Raw genomic sequence first — 22,762 nt, 5'->3', positions numbered from 1 at the left:
CAGTGATTTCTCCAGATTCTCTGAACCCTTTGATGATATTACAGACCGTAGATGGTGAAATCCCTAAATTCCTTGCAATAGCTGGTTGAGAAAGGTTTTTCTTAAACTGTTCAACAATTTGCTCACGCATCTGTTGACAAAGTGGTGACCCTCGCCCCATCCTTGTTTGTGAATGACTGAGCATTTCATGGAATCTACTTTTATACCCAATCATGGCACCCACCTGTTCCCAATTTGCCTGTTCATCTGTGGGATGTTCCAAATAAGTGTTTGATGAGCATTCCTCAACTTTATCAGTATTTATTGCCACCTTTCCCAACTTCTTTGTCACGTGTTGCTGGCATCAAATTCTAAAGTTAATGATTATTTGCAAAAAAAAAAAAGTTTGTCAGTTTGAACATCAAATATGTTGTCTTTGTAGCATATTCAACTGAATATGGGTTGAAAATGATTTGCAAATCATTGTATTCCGTTTGGACATCGGGGGCGGTACCACTGGATTGGCAGACCGGGGTGGTGGTTCCTCTCTTTAAGAAGGGGAACCGGAGGGTGTGTTCTAACTATCGTGGGATCACACTCCTCAGCCTTCCCGGTAAGGTCTATTCAGGTGTACTGGAGAGGAGGCTACGCCGGATAGTCGAACCTCGGATTCAGGAGGAACAGTGTGGTTTTCGTCCTGGTCGTGGAACTGTGGACCAGCTCTATACTCTCGGCAGGGTCCTTGAGGGTGCATGGGAGTTTGCCCAACCAGTCTACATGTGTTTTGTGGACTTGGAGAAGGCATTCGACCGTGTCCCTCGGGAAGTCCTGTGGGGAGTGCTCAGAGAGTACGGGGTATCAGACTGTCTGATTGTGGCAGTCCGCTCCCTGTATGATCAGTGCCAGAGCTTGGTCCGCATGGCCGGTAGTAAGTCGGACACGTTTCCAGTGAGGGTTGGACTCCGCCAAGGCTGCCCTTTGTCACCGATTCTGTTCATAACTTTTATGGACAGAATTTCTAGGCGCAGTCAAGGCGTTGAGGGGATCTGGTTTGGTGGCTGCAGGATTAGGTCTCTGCTTTTTGCAGATGATGTGGTCCTGATGGCTTCATCTGGCCAGGATCTTCAGCTCTCACTGGATCGGTTCGCAGCTGAGTGTGAAGCGACTGGGATGAGAATCAGCACCTCCAAGTCCATGGTTTTCGCCCGGAAAAGGGTGGAGTGCCATCTCCGGGTTGGGGAGGAGATCTTTCCCCAAGTGGAGGAGTTCAAGTACCTCGGAGTCTTGTTCACCAGTGGGGGAAGAGTGGATCGTGAGATCGACAGGCGGATCGGTGCGGCGTCTTCAGTAATGCGGACGCTGTATCGATCCGTTGTGGTGAAGAAGGAGCTAAGCCGGAAGGCAAAGCTCTCAATTTACCGGTCGATCTATGTTCCCATCCTCACCTATGGTCATGAGCTTTGGGTTATGACCGAAAGGACAAGATCACGGGTACAAGCGGCCGAAATGAGTTTCCTTCGCCGGGTGGCGGGGCTCTCCCTTAGAGATAGGGTGAGAAGCTCTGCCATCCGGGAGGAGCTCAAAGTAAAGCCGCTGCTCCTCCACATTGAGAGGAGCCAGATGAGGTGGTTTGGGCATCTGGTCAGGATGCCACCCAAACGCCTCCCTAGGGAGGTGTTTAGGGCACGTCCGACCGGTAGGAGGCCGCAGGGAAGACCCAGGACACGTTGGGAAGACTATGTCTCCCGGCTGGCCTGGGAACGCCTCGGGGTCCCCCGGGAGGAGCTGGACGAAGTGGCTGGGGAGAGGGAAGTCTGGGCTTCCCTGCTTAGGCTGCTGCCCCCGCGACCCGACCTCGGATAAGCGGAAGAAGATGGATGGATGGATGTATTCCGTTTGTATTTACATCTAACACAATTTCCCAACTCATATGGAAACGGGGTTTGTACATGGTCCACATGGATGACGTATGCCGAAAGCGCCACAATTTCACCAATTAGTTCTTCCCATTCTATTCCAACAAAGGGGCAAATATGGAAATATTTTGACGATAAAAACGCCATAAAACGCTTCCGCACCAAACTTCCACTTGGGTAAACAGAACAAATGCAGCCCACAATATTTGTCTCTTATTTGGCGTTTCAGCGCTGATGTCAGACGCCGTGGCCCACACTTTGGATGGCTGTGAGGTCCAACCTTTGGGGGAGGAGCTTGACCCAGAGAGGGAGGAGCTTCTGTTGGAGATGGACGTAGTCCGAGAGCGGGGCTTGGAAATCATCAATACTACTGCCTACATTGCCATCACAGGTAAAAAAGTACACCTTTTGAAACTAGAGTGTTTTCACATACAGTCACTCGGTTGTGAATTCAGTCATGGGAGTTTTTGTTCTTGTCCACTTTAGATTACTTTATAATCTATGTGTCAAGGCCCGCAGGCCAGATTTGGCCCGTAAATTAATTATCTATGGACCCCGGGATGATATTTGATTAGTATTAAAACCAGCACGCAGGCCACAATATTCCATCAGTGTTGGCACTAGGAATTTTCAAAATGGGGTCCCAGGGACCCCATCAAGTCATAAAAATGAGGTCCCACAGTAAATGTTTGGGGTCCCACTTTTTTGTAACGGTTTTGAAAACAAATGATGAATGTATGCACTATCCTGTTATATCTCACATTCTATATTGTGTTTTGGAAAAAGGTTGTCATAAACGTTACTTAATTCATTAAAAAAAATAATATAAAATAAATCACATTTTTATGCAAATGTAAATATATTCAGTTATAAACATTCATTCACTTTCTTCTTGCCTTCATGCAGGCCCGGCCCTAACCAATCTGGCGCCCTAGGCAAGATTTTAGGTGGCGCCCCCCCACATCGGCAGTGAAGTGTATATACTCACAAGAAACCGAATAGCTTTGTCTTTGACCTTTTTTTTTACTTAAAGAAAGCAAATTAACAATCAGAATAGTTAACAAGATAAAAAAAATATGAATAAATAAATGAATGCAAAAAATAAAAAATGAATATATGAAATACAATATTTTTTACATACATATTGCTTAATTAACATTAATGATGTGCACTTTAACAACTAGGCTTACAACTATACCTAATATATAAAGGGGTGGAAAAGTGACTATTACCTGCAGGGCAAACATTAGCTAACCAGAAGGCAATAACACCTGCTTAAAAGATCTAATACAAATGTCCCTGAGGAATGTAAGGTGGGAGTACTGTAATTACCTAACGTTACATTATTATTTTCCATAACAATTTAGCCCCCTCCACAATATTAACCCGACGTTAAAACAGAACTAGCTACTTATTGATTAGCAATTGCCGAATCATGTAACATTAGCTTAATGCTAAAAAGCCAGGTTACTATCACATTCTGTAACAGACAAATAATTTCATGTAGGCTAACGTTACCTACCTGCTACCTCTGTCTTTTTCTCGTTTCTCCTCCTCTTCTTTTCTCTTTTTTCTTCCCTGGGCACCTGACAGTTTTGGCCGTTTTGACATCTTGAGTTGATTTTTTGATGTGGTGACGTCCAAAAAGAGTCATGATACGGGAAGGGAGGGGGCGCACCGTGCGGGGGGGCGTAATATTGTAACAAATAATATTTCTATTATATAGGCTTTACTTCGCATTTTAATTAACGTGGGATTATTTTTTGTATTTAGAAATAATAGTACCAACTTTTTTTTTTTTCTCCAACATTTGTGGCACTGGCGTGGCGCCCCCTGATGGACGGCGCCCTTAGCATTTGCCTATACGGCCTATGCCACGGGCCGGCCCTGCCTTCATGGATCTAAACTTTACCGCTGCCTGTATATTTTGTTCTATATTTTTATTGTAAAATTTTCAGAATGTGTGTGTTCGATTTTTGGCCAAAGTAAGACAAAGTGAACAATCTGAAGTTGTCTTTATTTTTTAGTTTTAATGCCATGATTTTAATAGTCCGGCCCATTTGAGTTTGACACCCCTGCTTTAGAATGCATTGGCACTACAACTGACTTCTGGATGGCTTTATGTTCACATTGCACAGTTTAAGCTTCGAAACCACTATGGACCACCATATCGCAGTTTGATCCAAATGAAAGTGGTCTGACTTTAATTCACACCGGTAAAAAACGCTTTTAGTTACATTGGAACACAAAATCAACAAAAAGGATTTTTTTTTTTTGTTCACATTAGGAGTTAATTTGGGAGTGGATCCGGTTATTTTTCTCGTACACTTCAAAAAGTCAGTGTTCAAAAACAAGAAAAAAAAAATACAAAACTTAGGGGTATTTTATTTGAACTAAGAAAAATTATCTGCCAATAGAACAAGAAAATTCTGCTTGTCAAGACTTTCCAAAACAAGTAAAATTAGCTAACCTCAATCAACCCAAAAATACCTTAAAATAAGAATATTCTCACTAATAACAAGTGCACTTTTCTTGGTAGAAAAAAAAGAGAGATCTTTTTGCTCAATACCGTATGTTGAAAAATATTCTTAAATTAAGTAAATGCTAGTGCCATTATCTTGACATATTGATATGCGCTCGGCATCATGATTTTTTTTTTCATGCTTGAAGTAAGAAATTATTACTTTAAAAAGTAGTTTTATACTTGTGAGTGTTAATCTTAAGGCCCAAGCTGTTTGTTTACATGCTTTTTTTTTATTTCTCTTTGCTATTTGGGCTTATTGGACCTTAATTAGAATAAAAACTAAGAATCATCTTTTTATATGATGTACTTAGTCCATAAGTACACAAACGTGTACTTCATGTTTAGTGACATGCTAATTCTTATTTTTACACTTTTTTTCCCCAAATTCCATTGTATGTTATACTCTTCTGACACCACCAGGTGGCAGTGTAAGTGTCCACATAAGCGGCCATAAGACCCCAATTCAGTAGTGTACACAATTTTGGAAATAAGAGCTAAATAAACCAATAAACTCACCTTTGATCAACACACCACGGACATTCAAAAAAGAAGTCAACAAAGACTGTCAGCCATCCGGAAACTTAAAGGACTATACGTTGCACCTCATCTCCTGTTATTACTTTACCAAAGCATTGTTCAACCCATCCTTCTGTACTGTTCCACATGTTTTTTCACCATGCTTTCTGTAACCAACCGGACCAAACTCACACGCATTACAAACATAGCAGCTAAAATCATCGGCCTACCCACACCCAACATTTCAGACATAAACCACAGGTCCATCACCCGACTGGCAAAAACAATAGTTCAGGATATCACTCACCCACTACACCAATACATCATCAATCAAATTCCGGAGGGCCCGCCTCAGGAAAAGCCTGATCCCTGTCTGACAAGCCTGTAAATGTGTGTTAGTCATGTATGATGTCTTTTTTTTTTTTTTTTTGTGTGTGATGTGTAATGTCTAGTGTTTAAATGTACGGCAGTGACAATGAATTTCCCCAAGGGGACCAATAAATCTAATCTAATCTAATCTAATCTAAAAGGTGCTGTCCATGGATGTGGCCACTAAGTCTTTAGAGTTAATGACACAGCTTTGCATCAGTTGATATTCTAGTTTCAAGCATGTTTTACTCAATATAGGTCATAAAATCTCAGCAACAAGCTGTAATATCTTACTGAGATCATTTAGGACCAAAACCCTTAAAACAAGTAAAAGACTCTAACATAAAATCTGCTTAGTGAGAAGAATGATCTTATCAGACAGAAAATAAGCAAATATCACCCTTATTTGAGATATTTCATCTTACTTAGATTTCAGTTTTTGCAGTGTACATAGTGAGTTTTGTCTACGTTCACAATCCACACTCCTGTCCTCCAGGTGCTGAATCCATCTCTGTGTATGAGGACGTCCTTCGCTCAGTCCGCTACCGACTGTCCAGAAGCTCGTCCCGCTTCGAGAGACGGTTCCGTCTGTCCTGCTCCGAGATGAACGGCAGATACACCAGCAATGAGTTGACTCTGGAGGCGAGGAAACGTTCCGCCACGACTCCTTTATAGGTGATCTCTGAATGAAATTAATAATATATTGTTTCCACTCAAAGGTGAACTTCCTCCACTCCTTGGACAGCATGTACCATCCGTCCCACCTGATGGCCTCCCAGCAACAGTTTCTCCATCAACATGCAGGCGAGCTGAGTGGGCACGCTCTGCCCAGCCAACATCGCAACACAGGTGACACCGCTTGCATTTGAATCAAGCAAAGTGTGCGTCTGTAGCAGTGCTTCTCAAACTTTTTTCACCAAGTACCACCTCAGAAAATACTTAGGTCTCCAAATACCACCATAATGCCATCCATCCATCCATCCATCTTCTTCCGCTTATCCGAGGTCGGGTCGCGGGGGCAGCAGCTTAAGCAGGGAAGCCCAGACTTCCCTCTCCCCAGCCACTTCGTCCAGCTCTTCCTGTGGGACCCCAAGGCGTTCCCAGGCCAGCCGGGAGACATAGTCTTCCCAACGTGTCCTCGGTCTTCCCCGCGGCCTCCTACCGGTGGGACGTGCCCTAAACACCTCCCTATGGAGGCGTTCGGGTGGCATCCTGACCAGATGCCCGAACCACCTCATCTGGCTCCTCTCCATGTGGAGGAGCAGCGGCTTTACTTTGAGCTCCCCCCGGATGACAGAGCTTCTCACCCTATCTCTAAGGGAGAGCCCCGCCACCCGGCGGAGGAAACTCATTTCGGCCGCTTGTACCCGTGATCTTGTCCTTTCGGTCATAACCCAAAGCTCATGACCATAGGTGAGGATGGGAACGTAGATCGACCGGTAAATTGAGAGCTTTGCCTTCCGGCTCAACTCCTTCTTCACCACAACGGATCGATACTACGTCCGCATTACTGAAGACGCCGCACCGATCCGCCTGTCGATCTCACGATCCACTCTTCCCCCACTCGTGAACAAGACTCCGAGGTACTTGAACTCCTCCACTTGGGGCAAGATCTCCTCCCCAACCCGGAGATGGCACTCCACCCTTTTCCGGGCGAGAACCATGGACTCGGACTTGGAGGTGCTGATTCTCATCCCAGTCGCTTCACACTCGGCTGCGAACCGATCCAGTGAGAGCTGAAGATCCTGGCCAGATGAAGCCATCAGGACCACATCATCTGCAAAAAGCAGAGACCTAATCCTGCAGCCACCAAACCAGATCCCCTCAACGCCTTGAATGCGCCTAGAAATTCTGTCCATAAAAGTTATGAACAGAATCGGTGACAAAGGGCAGCCTTGGCGGAGTCCAACCCTCACTGGAAACGTGTCCGACTTACTACCGGCAATGCGGACCAAGCTCTGACACTGATCATACAGGGAGCGGACTGCCACAATCAGACAGTCCGATACCCCGTACTCTCTGAGCACTCCCCACAGGACTTCCCGAGGGACACGGTCGAATGCCTTCTCCAAGTCCACAAAACACATGTAGACTGGTTGGGCAAACTCCCATGCACCCTCAAGGACCCTGCCGAGAGTATAGAGTTGGTCCACAGTTCCACGACCAGGACGAAAACCACACTGTTCCTCCTGAATCCGAGGTTCGACTATCCGGCGTAGCCTCCTCTCCAGTACACCTGAATAGATCTTACCGGGAAGGCTGAGGAGTGTGATCCCACGATAGTTAGAACACACCCTCCGGTTCCCCTTCTTAAAGAGAGGAACCACCACCCCGGTCTGCCAATCCAGAGGTACCGCCCCCGATGTCCACGCGATGCTGCAGAGTCTTGTCACCACCATAATGGCCAACAATAATTACAGTAGCATAGTAGGCCTAGGTATTCATTAAAAACAAGGCAGAGGTTTTATTTAACGAGTGTATTTAGAGATGTCCGATAATATCGGACTGCCGATAAATGCCTTAAAATGTAATATCGGAAATTATCGATATCGGTTTCAAAATTATTGGTATCTGTTTGAAAAAGTAAAATGTATGACTTCAGTGGACACATTGAGAACAACATTTTTTTTTTTTTTAAATGCAGCTCATTTTTACACTTAGCAAATGTATCCCGCGAGCCTGATAAAAGCCGTTTGCGGGCCTAATCCATGGAATATAAGAAAATAAAACACTGTACTTTAATCAATTCTTTGGCGTACCACTAGATGGAGCCCTAAACAACTAAAACCAGTAGCGTAAGAACTACCGCTGCTACTCTCCTTCTACAATTTTACTTTAGAAATCAATTTCTCATATTGACATTTTTCATCTTGTAGTATTGCAACTTTTTTTTTCCTTTTTATTGCAACGTTTTATCTCATAGCGTCTTTATTCCTCGTAATATATAAATATTATGACTTTTTTATTTTATAATAACTGTGCTTATTTTTCTCCTGATATTAAATCTGGCACTACAGTTAATAATTGGCTTTGTAGCTAAAACTGGCACATTCATAGAAATGTGTATGAATGTGGACTGTCACTGTTATTAATGAATAAATAAATAAAATGAAATAAATAACATGACAACCTTTCTCATAAAATTACAACTTTATTCTCTTAAAGAAATCTCTTTTTTTTTTTTTAAATATCTATTCTTGTGATATTACAACATATTAGTGTTTGTTCTTAACATGGCAACTTTATTCTCGTTATTGTGCTATTAATTATTGTAACTTTTAAACTTTTTTCTCATGAAAACATCTTTAATATCATATCACAACTTTTTTTTTTTTAATAAAAAACATAACATACCAACCTTTCCTCGTAGAGACAATTTGTATTCTTATAAACATTACCTAACTTTAAGATTTATAATTCTAAGATTTTTTTGGTTCAGAATCAGAAATATGACTAATTTCCTATAACATTACAACTTTGTTCTTATAAGATTACAACTTCATATTCGTAATAATAAAATTAAAAAAAACAATAAATGACTCATGATTTTCCTCCCTCAAACTATAACCGAATCCTCATAACTGAAATATTGTAGCATTACACATTTGTTCTTGACATTTCAACTTTAGTTTCATAATAAAGAAAACACTTGTCTATCTCTGATATTGTTAATTGGTAACTGTCCTGGTTGTGGTAAATACAATACAAGAAATGAAATAACGCCCACATAGTCACTTTTGTACTAATTTAATCCAATATAGTAATGCTGCCTGAAGCTGAGCCTATCAGTGGTCACGATACTGAACAGTGTGCTCTGATTGGCTTGATCTAATCTAATGGCCAAGTACCGCCTGTAGTATTGATCATTTTAGATCAGGGGTGCTCACACTTTTTCTGCAGGCGAGCTACTTTTCAATTGATCAAGTCGTAGGGATCTACCTCATTCATATAATAAGCGGTAGAAAATGGATGGATGGATGGATGAAATATATGTTTTTGTTAACAAGTTAAAGGTGTTTAATGATAATGCAAGCATGTTTAACACATATAGTTAATATTGTTAATACATTAAAGGTGTTTAATGATAATACAAGTATGTTTAATACATATAGTTAATATTGTTAACAAGTTAAAGGTGTTTAAAGATAATGCAAGCATGTTTAACACATATAGTTAATATTGTTAACAACTTAAAGGTGGTTAAAGATAATACAAGCATGTTTAACACATATAGTTAATATTGTTAACAACTTAAAGGTGGTTAAAGATAATACAAGCATGTTTAACACATATAGTTAATATTGTTAACAAGTTAAAGGTGGTTAAAGATAATACAAGCATGTTTAACACATATAGATTCCTTTCTTTCATGAAGACAAGAATATAAGTTGGTGTATTACCTGATTGTGATGACTTGCATTGATTGGAATCAGACAGTGGTGATGATAACGTCCGCATTTTCGAATGGAGGAGAAAAAAAGTCCTCCTTTCTGTCCAATACCACATGAAAGTGGTTGGTTTTTGGCATCTTATTTGTCCAGCTTCCGTACTCCTTTGTATACACTTTACAAGAAATACATTGTCGGCAAACTCCGTAGCTTGCTAGCTTGTGCACGCCAGCTTTCTGAGACTCTTATTTTGGTAGCGCAGGCAGGATGAAGCAGAGCTTTTATTGTGCAACTGTGCAGTCGGTCTTTGGAGTTTTGACGACAGGTACGGCGCCAGAGTCTGTTGAAATAAAGTGTTTCTCGCCTTCCAGTCGGTAATTTTAATGAGCTGGCAGCAGCCAGCGTCATCTCAGAAGACCCTCGGGTGCCGTGAATGTCAATCAAGTGACGAAAGTGACGTCATAGTGAAGATTTATGATCGCTCATTTTTAGGACTATTTTTTTAATGCCTGGCTGGTGATCGACTGACACACCCTCCGAGATCGACCGGTAGATCGCGATCGACGTAATGAGCACCCCTGTTTTAGATCATCTAGTATTTTTTTTTTGCTTGAAAATGCTTAATTTAGGCCAAAAATCTGTAGAATATGCATAAAAAAACAAAAACATCTGCTATAGAAGGGAAGCCACAAACTTCCAAACCAATATGGTGAGAGATGACTGTATTATGTAATTACCCCCTCATAAATGCCTCTAAATGCTTATGATATTAAAACTTCTTTAGTTGCACTTATTCGCCCATTCACAGAGTCAATAATGCTAGGCTTTCATTGACGCTATCATTAAAGTTAAAGTTAAAGTACCAATGATTGTCACACACTAGAGATGCGCGGATAGGCAATTATTTCATCCGCAACCGCATCAGAAAGTCGTCAACCATCCGCCATCCACCCGATGTAACATTTGATCAGAACCGCACCTGCCCGCACCTGCCCGTTGTTATATATCTAATATAGACGATGCAAGGCATTAGTGAGGTTATAAAGCTTTTGCCTGTTAAAGAAAGGAGACTGATCCAATGCAGCACAGACATTCGCGTGCCACGCTGTCACGACCTAGACGCACACCAGTGCGCAATCATATGGGAGCCGCGCTGAGCGCACCTCCAAGCGCGTCTCGCTGCCGGCGACGGCCGGGTATGGGCCCGACGCTCCAGCGCCATCCATTTTCAGGGCTAGTTGATTCGGCAGGTGGGTTGTTACACACTCCTTAGCGGGTTCCGACTTCCATGGCCACCGTCCTGCTGTCTATATCAACCAGGGTGAGCCCCACCCCTTTCGTGAGCGCACTGCGCGCGGAGTGACCCCTGTTACGCGCCCCCGGCAACAGGGGTGGCGGGCAGGTAAGCTGCGCGGGCGGAGCGCGCGGAGTGACCCCTGTTACGAGCCCCCGGCCACGGGGGTGGCGGGCAGGTAAGCTGCTTACCTGCTGCGCGTGACGCCGGCCGCGGCGAAGGCGGACGAGGCGGGGTGTCGGTGCGGTGGGCGCGGTGGTGACCCTGGACGTGCGTCGGGCCCTTCTCGCGGATCGCCTCAGCTACGGCTCCCGGTGGGGCCCTCTCGGGGGAAGGGGCCTCGGTCCCGGACCCCGGCGAGGCGTCTCTTCTCCGCTCCGTAAAAGTGTCCATCTCTTTTTTTTTTTTTCTTCTGTTGTGGCATATGCAGCAGGTGCCTGCTCGTTTTCCGTATGTGGGTAACAACATTTAACTATGTATATATATTTCCGAATTGGTTTAACTGCCACCCGCCTGAATCTATTTAAAATCTAATTTTTTTTTATTTCAACCACCCGACCCGACCCGACCCGCGGATAAAATCTAATTTTTTTTTATTTCATCCGCCCGATCCGCGGATAATCCGCGGACTCCGCGGTTGTGCCCGCAAACCGCGCATCTCTATCACACACACTAGGTGTGGCGAAATTATTCTCTGCATTTGACCCATCACCCTTGATCACCCCCTGGGAGGTGAGGGGAGCAGTGAGCAGCAGTGGTGGCTGCGCCCGGGAATCATTTTTGGTGATTCAACCCCCAATTCCAACCCTTGATGCTGAGTGTCAAGCAGGGAGGTAACGGGTCCCATTTTTTTAATAGTCTTTGGTATGACTCACAACCTACCGATCGATTTTTGCAGCCCTTTGAGACACTTGTGATTTAGGGCTATACAAATAAACATTGATTGATTGATTGATTGATCTCAGGGCGGACATTCTAACGACTAGGCCACTGAGTAGGTAAGTCAGTCAGTGTAATTTGCTGCATTCTGTGATTTTATACCAGGGCTCTTCAATTGGCAGCCCAAGGGCCAAATCCGGCCCAGGAATGACACAATATTGGAGTTCAGTTCAAAACTTGGGAGACAAACATTTTTTGCAGCAACTTTCTAAAAACACTCTTGTTGTATAAAGGAACATGGACCATTGTAAACCCATTGGCAGATCCTTGCATTGACATTTGTACCCTGCTAGCAAACATTGAACACTTGTGGTTTACATAACGGAGGCGTCTTTAAGTCGTCTTTTTTGGCAGTTACAATTTTTCTGTGTTGTGATTTATGTAACTAAGGTGTTGCTGTAGGTTGTTTACTTCAGATTAGGGATGTCCCGATCCAGGTTTTTGCACTTCCGATCCGATACCGACACTGACCGATACTGGCCTATCCGAGCATGTATTAAAGTTTAAAGTTATTTAGCCTACTTAGTTGTCAGAATCATGTTGAAAAGGGTTTTAGTACTCTTGATAACAACTAGCCAGCTGAATTAGGGGAGTTTGAATAATACACAATGGTTGGTAACAAGAAACTGACCTGTTTATTCAAGGATAAACACAAAGTAGACAAAATTATACATGACAAACAGAAATGGCATCATTGAACTAGGGCTGGGCGATATGGCCTTTATTTAATATTGCGATATTTTAAGGCCATATTGCGACACACGATATATATCTCGATATTTTGCCTTAGCCTTGAATGAACACTTGATGCATATAATCACAGCAGTATGATGATTCTATGTGTTTTGATTGATTGATTGAGACTTTTATCAGTAGGTTGCACAGTGAAGTACATATTCCGTACAATTGACCACTAAATGGTAACACCCCAATAAGTTTTTCAACTTGTTTAAGTCGGGGTCCACTTAAATTGACTCATGATACAGATATATACTATCAGATATATACTATCATCATAATACAGTCATCACACAAGATAATCACATTGAATTATTTACATTATTTATAATCCAGGGTGTGGAGGGGGGCGCCGGATGTGAGTGTCAAAAAGACAGCCAAAAGAGTTTGATATGAGAATAAATCTAAAGTTAAAATATAGGGTAGAAATGCACCCATTTGCAGGAAATGTAGTCTTGATTTTCAAAATTTTCTTTCAAGGCTTGCATGTCTACATTAAAACATTCTTCTTCATACTGCATTAATACATGCTACTTTTAAACTTTCATGCAGAGAAGGAAATCACAACTAAAAAAAATCAATAATTTTTTCATACGGTGTTGATGTGGAAATTTTTGCCTCAGCATTTTGATGGTGTGGACGTGTGGCACCAAATGGAGATAAGCGTCTCGACAGACGTCACAATATTTGAACAATGATGACGAAAACTGTTTTCTCTGTCGTGTCCGTGTGTCGAAAATTGTTATGCGCTTATTTTTTTATTTGATTTTGTGCGTGGCATAGATTTGCCGTGCGCAGAGGACGCTTAAACAGTGCGCAATTGCACAGGCGAGCACCTTAGAGGGAGCGTTGCTCGCACGGCTGCGCTAGCATCACAGCTAACGTTAGCCATGCTGCTACCTCTCTGCTCGGGGAGGGCGTATACGTATGTGACGTATGACGTGACAGTATGTGACGTGTGTAAGAAGGTGCGCTTGCTGTCTGTGAGAGGGAGACACAGGAAAGAGTGAGAAGAGCCTGTTGTGTAATGTCAGCAGCTAAAAGCAACTGCGTGAGAATCCACAGACGTGTGGATGTGTTGAAGGTGTGCTGGAAAATGCGGAACGGAAATTAGGGAGCAGCAGAAAAGTGGAATGTATTATTTAAATCGGTGCATTGGAAAACACGGACCGGAGTTTTTTTTAAACTGGATCTGGATCGGCATTTTCCCATGCCTTGCCGATACGCAATTTTTGGCAAATATCGGCAGCCGATCCGATCCAAATATCGGATCGGGACATCCCTACTTCAGATGCAGTCAGTAGTCATTTGTTCAACTTGAGTTATACTTGTGGTTGTTCCTCAAGGTTCCATTTCAGGTTCTCTCGTATTCATAATTAGGGCTATTCGACTGGTGGCCCGCGTGTTCAGTTAAAAAAACTTGTGAGAGACTCACATTTTTGCAGCAGATTCTCAAAAACACTAGCGTGCTGTCATACAGATGATCTTTGACCAGCTTTTTTCAGAAGGTCCTTAAAACAGCACAGCGCTCATGTAAATCTGACAAAATAATTAGAACAACATCAAATGTCTACTGTAGGGTTGTACGGTATACCGGTATTAGTATAGTACCGCGAAAGAAATGAATCATATTCGATACTATACCACCTCTAAAAAGTACCGGTGCCCCGCCCCCCCATCGTCACGTTGTGACATTGCTGGTTTACGAGCAGAGGAGCATGTTCGGCAGCGCACAATCAAGGAGTACTTACAAACAGACAGTGTGTAGACAGAAAAGGGAGAACGGACGCATTTTGGCTTAAAAACTAACAATAAAGATGAAGTTATAACACTGAAACGCCCTCAGGAAGAGGTGCTTTAAGACATGGCTGGCTGGCTAGCTAGCGGCTAAAGTCCATCCACAGTCTGCAGTGTTGTAGCTACTTCTAAATCACTAATCCTCGTCTCCATGGCGACTAATAAAGTAAGTTTCTTACAAGTATCATCCCTGCAGGACGAGGAATAGCTAAACATGCTTCACTACACACCGTAGCTCACCGGCGTCACAATGTAAACAAACGCCATTGGTGGATCTACACCTAACATCCATTGTAATGATACCAAGTACAGGGGCGTATCTAGTCGATACTACTATGATTACATCCAGAGGTGGGTAGTAACACGCTACATTTACTCCGTTACATCTACTTGAGTAACTTTTGGGATAAATTGTACTTCTAAGAGTAGTTTTAATGCAACATACTTTTACTTTTACTTGAGTATATTTATAGAGAAGAAACGCTACTTTTACTCCGCTACTTTTATCTACATTCAGCTCGCTACTCGCTACTAATTTTTATCGATCTGTTAATGCACGCTTTGTTTGTTTTGGTCTGTCAGACAGACCTTCATAGTGCCTGCGTTTCAACAAATACAGTCACTGGTGACGTTCACTCCGTTCCACCAATCAGATGCAGTCACTGGTGACGTTGGACCAATCAAACAGAGCCAGGGGTCACATGACCTGACTTAAACAAGTTGAAAAACGTATTCGGGTGTTACCATTTAGTGGTCAATCGTACGGAATATGTACTGTACTGTGCAATCTACTAATAAAAGTTCCAATCAATCAATCAATCAAAAGTGTGAAGGAAAAAAGACCCTTTTTTATTTTAACCGTACATCCCGTCAAAAGCCTAAAGACTGACTGCACAGTTCCTGTCTTCACAATAAAAGTGCCGCTCCATCGCGCCTGCGCTTTCAAAATAAGAGTCTCCGAAAGCCAGTGCAAACAAGCTAGCAAGCTACGGAGTTTGCCGCCAATGTATTTCTTGTAAAGTGTATAAAAACGAATATGGAAGCTGGACAAATAAGAAGCCAAAAACCAACCACTTTCATGTGGTATTAGACAGAAAGGAGGAACTTTTTTTCTCCTCCATTTGAAAACGTGGACGCTATCATCACTACTGTCTGATTACAATCAATGCAAGTCATCAGAATCAGGTAATACACCAACTTATATTCTTGTTTTCATGAAAGAAAGGAATATATATGTGTTAAACATGCATGTATATTCATTAAAACACCTTTAACATGTAAACAAAAACGGCAAAATAAATAAATATAAATTATATACTGTATATATCAATGTATGTATACATATATATATGTGTGTGTATGTATATATATATATATATATATATATATATATATATATATATATGTATGTGTGGGAAAAAAATCACAAGACTATTTCATCTCTACAGGCCTGTTTCATGAGGGGGGGTTCCCTCAATCATCAGGAGATTTTAATGGGAGCATTCACATACCATGGTTTATATAGGGCACAGAGTGGGTGGGTACAGGCTGGCGTAGGGGCGTGGTGATTGGCTCATGTGTTACCTAGGAGGTGTTTCCGTCTGTGGCGGCATGCTGTTACAATTTCGCTGCGCTTGTTGAGGGATGACAGGTCTGGACGGTAAATAATAAACAGTTTCTCTTTCAAGCATAGGTTGCATTTTTATTACCACTATTGTAAGGTGTGCTGGATGCGAGAATTTGCCATGTTATTGAATATTCAACATTATTGTCTTTGAGGTCCCAAATGTGTTTGCTGAGTTCTGTGGTATTCCGCAGGTTTTGGTTCCTGAAAGAAGCCTTGTGATTGTTCCATCTGGTTTTGAACTCCCCCTCGGTTAATCCTACATATGTGTCGGATGTGTTAATGTCCTTGCGTGTTACCTTAGATTGGTAGACAACTGATGTTTGTAAGCACCCCCCGTTGAGAGGGCAATCAGGTTTCTTTCGACAGTTGCAGTCTTTGTTGGTTTTGGAGTCGCTCTGTCCGGGGGCCGACGGCTCATTTGCAATTGTTTTGTTGTGGTTTGAGATAATTTGTCGTATATTGTTCATACAGCTGTAGCTCAATTTAATGTTGTTCTTGTTGAATACTTTTCTTAGGGTGTTGTCTTTGGGAAAGTGTTTGTCAATCAGATTGAGGAATTTGTGTCCAATGTTAGTTGAGACGTTTTTGCTGTATGGGGGGTTGTACCAGATGATGTCGTTTCGTTTTCTGTTCTTTTTTGGCTGGTTTCCTGGCGTGGGTTCATAGGTGAGGGTGAAATTGTATCCGCTTTCATCAAGGGCTTTTTGGTACGGGGGGGTTGCTTGGTCAAATTCAGCTTTGCTAGATGACAGCATCGATAGCCTTTTATTAATTCCGGTAGGTATTCTTTTCGTGGTGGTGGGTGGGTGGTTGCTGTCATGGTGTACGTATTGGAGTGTTGTGTTGGGTTTCGTGAATGGTTGGTAGCTGTTATTTCTCATATATATATATATGTGTGTGTATATGTTACTCATCAGTTACTCAGTACTTGAGTAGTTTTTTCACAACATACTTTTTACTTTCACTCAAGTAAATATTTGGGTGACTACTCCTTACTTTTACTTGAGTAATAAATCTCTAAAGTAACAGTACTCTTACTTGAGTACAATTTCTGGCTACTCTACCCACCTCTGATCGGATCGGAAGTGCAAAAACAATATCGGTATCGGATCGGGAAGTGCAAAAACCTGGATCGGGACATCCCTAATCCAGACAACACTAGTCTACTGTAGAGGACACTGGTTCTCAGGGATGTACAAAATAAGACTAAGTGAAGGGAGAAGTCCATATTCCATATTTTACTATATATGAGATATCTGTTGCTGTTTGTTTATCAGTGGTACCTGGGGCCGCCACCGTCATCATCATGGTGTGTGTGGGCTTCCTGGTCGTCATGGTGATCCTCGGCGTTTTCCGAATCCGCTCCATCCATCGCCGCAGCGAGGAGGCCCGGGAAGCGGCGAAGGAGGGAGGCTGCCAGTGGGACGACTCCGCCCTCACCATCATCGTCAACCCCATGGAGGTAAAAAATAAAATAAAATTAAAAAGTGGTCCACATGTATGGAAAAAGAAGCGCGCTCACTCTGCCCTTCACATTTGCAGTCGTACGAGTCTCGCATGGGCATCTCTGCAGACACGGAGGGAGAAGGCGAGGAGGAGGAGGAGGAGGATGAGGTGGCGGAGTCGCCTGACAACACCAGCGACGACCAGCGGATCATCATCAAGAAGGAGGGGAGAGACGGCAACGCCCGCCGCTACTGAGCTAAATGTAAACCCTGCACTCCCTTCTCATGGAAACCACCGGTCACGATACTTTTATGATCATGTAAGGAATGTATACCTGCAAACACCATGCACAACACATCCAATGTAATATACCCGGCCACACACACCACGCCATACGTGACCTATAGCCAACGACGGGGCGCTTGTTCTCCACTTAAATGTTCAGTGGCACAATGTACACAGTCAATGTCAAATAATGGTGTCAGCCACCTAAATAATTTGTGGTGCATTACAATGGTAATGTGTCTGTATAGCGCGATGCTGGATGAATGAGGTTGCGTTCTTTTTTTTTCTTCTTCTTTTCTTTTAAGATTGTATTGTGTTTGGTTATCGACCACACAATTTCAATACTCGCTCTCCACATGCAGACAATGACTTACAAAGTCAGCGCACAAGCTGTCTCGTCCCTCCTCGCGATCTCTCTCGACACATTCCGTACCAAACTTACGTTTTGTAAAGCATTCATCAACAAAGAAGAAGTAGCGCCATGTTGAAAAACAGAAAAAGGATCAATGCGTCAAATTACCAGAATGTAAGTATGAGAAAACAGTAAAATGCTATTAAAAAAAAACTTGTACGAGGAAGAAAAGTAGTATTTTTAAAAAGTGATCATGCATTCTAATGGTTTACTTGTTATTCACAGAACATACTTGTTCATGGAATATTACAATTTAATTCAGGTAACACAATGCCATTATTCTTGTAATTGTAGTAAAAAACAACTATATTCTCATTATGTTGCGACCTTTTTGATACTATTATGACTTTACAGTCATAACATGACAACGTTATTGCAAGTTTTTCTCTTAATGTTGACTTTATTCTAGTAACATGACAATATTATTCTTGTAATATTACGAATTAATTTGAATAACATTCTAATTTAAGTTTTCTCAGAAAAAAAAGACTACTTAACGACTTTTGTCCTTGTTCATTCTTGCAACATCGCAAGCTTTTTCTCACAATGCAACAGTATTCTCATAATACAACTTAATTCACAGAACATTAGCGCATTATTGTATCAATGTTACGGTTTTTTTTTGCTAGGAAATACATTCTAATAATATTCCTGACTTCAACATTCTTAGAACTATGTTTTTATTTTTATAAGTTTCCCACTTATTTGTGTAACATTCCTACTTTTTTCTTGTAATGATTGAGGCGTTTATCTCGCAATAATATACCATGTTACTTTATTCTCATAAAAATTAGGCTATATTCTCGTAAAAGTTGGACTTCATTCTAATGTTACGACTTCTCTCCGCAAAATAACATTACAACTTTTAAAAAAATATATAACTATATAGAATATAGAACTTTGAACATGTCACGAGGGAGGTGCTGGACATTGAGTCCGAATGGACAATGTTCCGCGCCTCTATTGTCGAGGCGGCTGATTGGAGCTGTGGCCGCAAGGTAGTTGGTGCTTGTCGTGGCGGTAATCCTAGAACCCGTTGGTGGACACCGGCGGTGAGGGATGTCGTCAAGCTGAAGAAGGAGTCCTATCGGGTTCTTTTGGCTCATAGGACTCCTGAGGCAGCGGACAAGTACCGACAGGCCAAGCGGTGTGCGGCTTCAGCGGTAAAAACTCGGACATGGGAGGAGTTCGGTGAGGCCATGGAAAACGACTTCCGGACGGCTTCGAAGCAATTCTGGACCACCATCCGCCGCCTCAGGAAGGGAAAGCAGTGCACTATCAACACCGTGTATGGTGAGGATGGTGTTCTGCTGACCTCGACTGCGGATGTTGTGGATCGGTGGAGGGAATACTTCGAAGACCTCCTCAATCCCACCAACACGTCTTCCTATGAGGAAGCAGTGCCTGGGGAGTCTGTGGTGGGCTCTCCTATTTCTGGGGCTGAGGTTGCTGAGGTAGTTAAAAAGCTCCTCGGTGGCAAGGCCCCGGGGGTAGATGAGATCCGCCCGGAGTTCCTTAAGGCTCTGGATGCTGTGGGGCTGTCTTGGTTGACAAGACTCTGCAGCATCGCGTGGACATCGGGGGCGGTACCACTGGATTGGCAGACCGGGGTGGTGGTTCCTCTCTTTAAGAAGGGGAACCGGAGGGTGTGTTCTAACTATCGTGGGATCACACTCCTCAGCCTTCCCGGTAAGGTCTATTCAGGTGTACTGGAGAGGAGGCTACGCCGGATAGTCGAACCTCGGATTCAGGAGGAACAGTGTGGTTTTCGTCCTGGTCGTGGAACTGTGGACCAGCTCTATACTCTAGGCAGGGTCCTTGAGGGTGCATGGGAGTTTGCCCAACCAGTCTACATGTGTTTTGTGGACTTGGAGAAGGCATTCGACCGTGTCCCTCGGGAAGTCCTGTCGGGAGTGCTCAGAGAGTACGGGGTATCGGACTGTCTGATTGTGGCAGTCCGCTCCCTGTATGATCAGTGCCAGAGCTTGGTCCGCATTGCCGGTAGTAAGTCGGACACGTTTCCAGTGAGGGTTGGACTCCGCCAAGGCTGCCCTTTGTCACCGATTCTGTTCATAACTTTTATGGACAGAATTTCTAGGCGCAGTCAAGGCGTTGAGGGGATCTTGTTTGGTGGCTGCAGGATTAGGTCTCTGCTTTTTGCAGATGATGTGGTCCTGATGGCTTCATCTGTCCAGGATCTTCAGCTCTCACTGGATCGGTTCGCAGCCGAGTGTGAAGCGACTGGGATGAGAATCAGCACCTCCAAGTCCGAGTCCATGGTTCTCGCCCGGAAAAGGGTGGAGTGCCATCTCCGGGTTGGGGAGGAGATCTTGCCCCAAGTGGAGGAGTTCAAGTACCTCGGAGTCTTGTTCACGAGTGAGGGAAGAGTGGATCGTGAGATCGACAGGCGGATCGGTGCGGCGTCTTCAGTAATGCGGACGCTGTATCGATCCGTTGTGGTGAAGAAGGAGCTGAGCCGGAAGGCAAAGCTCTCAATTTACCGGTCGATCTACGATCCCATCCTCACCTATGGTCATGAGCTTTGGGTTATGACCGAAAGGACAAGATCACGGGTACAAGCGGCCGAAATGAGTTTCCTCCGCCGGGTGGCGGGGCTCTCCCTTAGAGATAGGGTGAGAAGCTCTGCCATCCGGGGGGAGCTCAAAGTAAAGCCGCTGCTCCTCCACATCGAGAGGAGCCAGATGAGGTGGTTCGGGCATCTGGTCAGGATGCCACCCGAACGCCTCCCTAGGGAGGTGTTTAGGGCACGTCCGACCGGTAGGAGGCCGCGGGGAAGACCCAGGACACGTTGGGAAGACTATGTCTCCCGGTTGGCCTGGGAACGCCTCGGGGTCCCACAGGAAGAGCTGGACGAAGTGGCTGGGGAGAGGGAAGTCTGGGCTTCCCTGCTTAGGCTGCTGCCCCCGCGACCCGACCTCGGATAAGCGGAAGAAGATGGATGGATGGATGGAAAAAATATATATATATATATTACGACTTAATTCTGGTAACATGGCAACATTTTATTCTTCATAAACAATTTCTCGTAACATTATGACTTTATTTTCATATAGCACGACAACTTAATTTTCATTATGTCACAGGTTTTTTTCTCTGACAATGTGTACATAGCATGACTTAATTTAATTTTAGAATGAATGAAAATGTTACTATTGTAACATTACGACTTTTTTTTCTCTCATTATTTGACTGAATTCTTATAATACAATGACAACTTCATTGTCATAACATACAACTTTATTTGCGTAACATCCTAATGCTTTTTCCACATACATCACAGCTTATTATAATGCATACGCATGCAAACTGGTCCTTCTGCAATACTCATGGTGCATTTGGCGCTTGGTTACATTACTGTCTTTAATAAAACTGCTTGACTTGAGCTCTAATGCATCTTACACTGACCTCTAGAATGTCTCCAAAAAACACACACACACACACACGCACACATACGCCACAACACTACCCCCGCTGTCCCCGGAATGTCCGCTCAGCTTGGGCAGTTTTGATTGTATTTATGTAATGAATTTTATGTACATACAATGATAAATACTATGATCATATAATTATTATTATAAATTGTTAGCATTGCAGCAGCCACTTTTTCCAGCACATTTCGAGAGGGAGACGAATAAGTCATTTCCTTTTTTTTGTTAATTCCAGCATCAAAGAAATAAGTAGGAATATGATACTATATAGTAGTAGTGGTAAGGATGATAACTCCTGGCTTGATGAGTGTCTCTTACTTTTGTGTGTGATAATGTTGTAATTAAAAGAAAAAAACACAGAAAGGCACATTTGTTGTGATACCTGCAACTTTAGATAAATGTCTCATCTTTTGCACTCTTTTCACCTTTACAACCGACTTTCTACGTTCTTTCTTCTACCCGATATTTGGGTTCAGTGAATGTGACTCCCCAACTGTCCCCCCCTCCCGTGTCTCTTGCTGTCCGTCTGTGTAGCCTATCAATGTGCAGTGCTAAAATCCTGTCAGTAAATAAATGAAAAAGCCTGTTTTTTTTTTTTCGTTTTGTTTTTTGAGTGTGATGTTACAAAGGCGTACACATTGCATTGAATAACTTATATAATTATATTATCCTCACTCCTGGAACAATATTACCTTCAATTACTGGTGCAGTTTAAGGGCATGGATTGTGCCCAAGAGAGACCACTGTCAACAAAATTCATAATAAAATCAATAAATGACAATTCCATGAGAAGCCTGTTTTTTTTAGAGTTTTAAAAACACAAAAATCTATCATAATATCAAGGAATGGAATATATTTCAGAAACCAAATAAAATATTTTAACTGTATAGAACTAGGCAATAAAGTGTCATACATGATCCATGACATGTGCATAAAGTGTAAAAATAAGTTAAACTCTGTAAAATGTACAAACGACAATACACTTTCAAATATATCAAATACTGGACTTTACTATTTTACACAGTGGTGTGCCGTCAGGGCCAGCAAGGCCTTCTCTGCTGGCCTAACATAAATCATGATAAT

The 22,762-nt window shown here is 42.8% G+C and overlaps 1 protein-coding gene across 1 annotated transcript in view; it reads left to right on the top strand.

Moving 5' to 3' along the window:
• Nucleotides 1–18,377, top strand: part of clstn3 (calsyntenin 3) — a 102,538-nt gene extending 84,161 nt beyond the window's left edge. Inside the window, exons 15-19 of the mRNA XM_061947868.2 lie at nt 2,125–2,286; nt 5,801–5,946; nt 6,024–6,153; nt 17,365–17,549; nt 17,630–18,377. Coding sequence (XP_061803852.1) covers nt 2,125–2,286; nt 5,801–5,946; nt 6,024–6,153; nt 17,365–17,549; nt 17,630–17,788 — 782 coding nt within the window. The 3' untranslated portion in view covers nt 17,789–18,377. The remainder of the gene's footprint in view (nt 1–2,124; nt 2,287–5,800; nt 5,947–6,023; nt 6,154–17,364; nt 17,550–17,629) is intronic.
• The last annotated feature ends 4,385 nt before the right edge of the window (nt 18,378–22,762 follow it).

Source organism: Nerophis lumbriciformis, linkage group LG04 (assembly GCF_033978685.3).
Source record: "Nerophis lumbriciformis linkage group LG04, RoL_Nlum_v2.1, whole genome shotgun sequence".
In the NCBI taxonomy this organism is placed as follows: Eukaryota; Metazoa; Chordata; class Actinopteri; order Syngnathiformes; family Syngnathidae; genus Nerophis; species Nerophis lumbriciformis.
The sequence above is the reverse complement of the archived record's forward strand: the minus strand, read 5'-3'. Positions and strand labels throughout refer to the sequence as shown.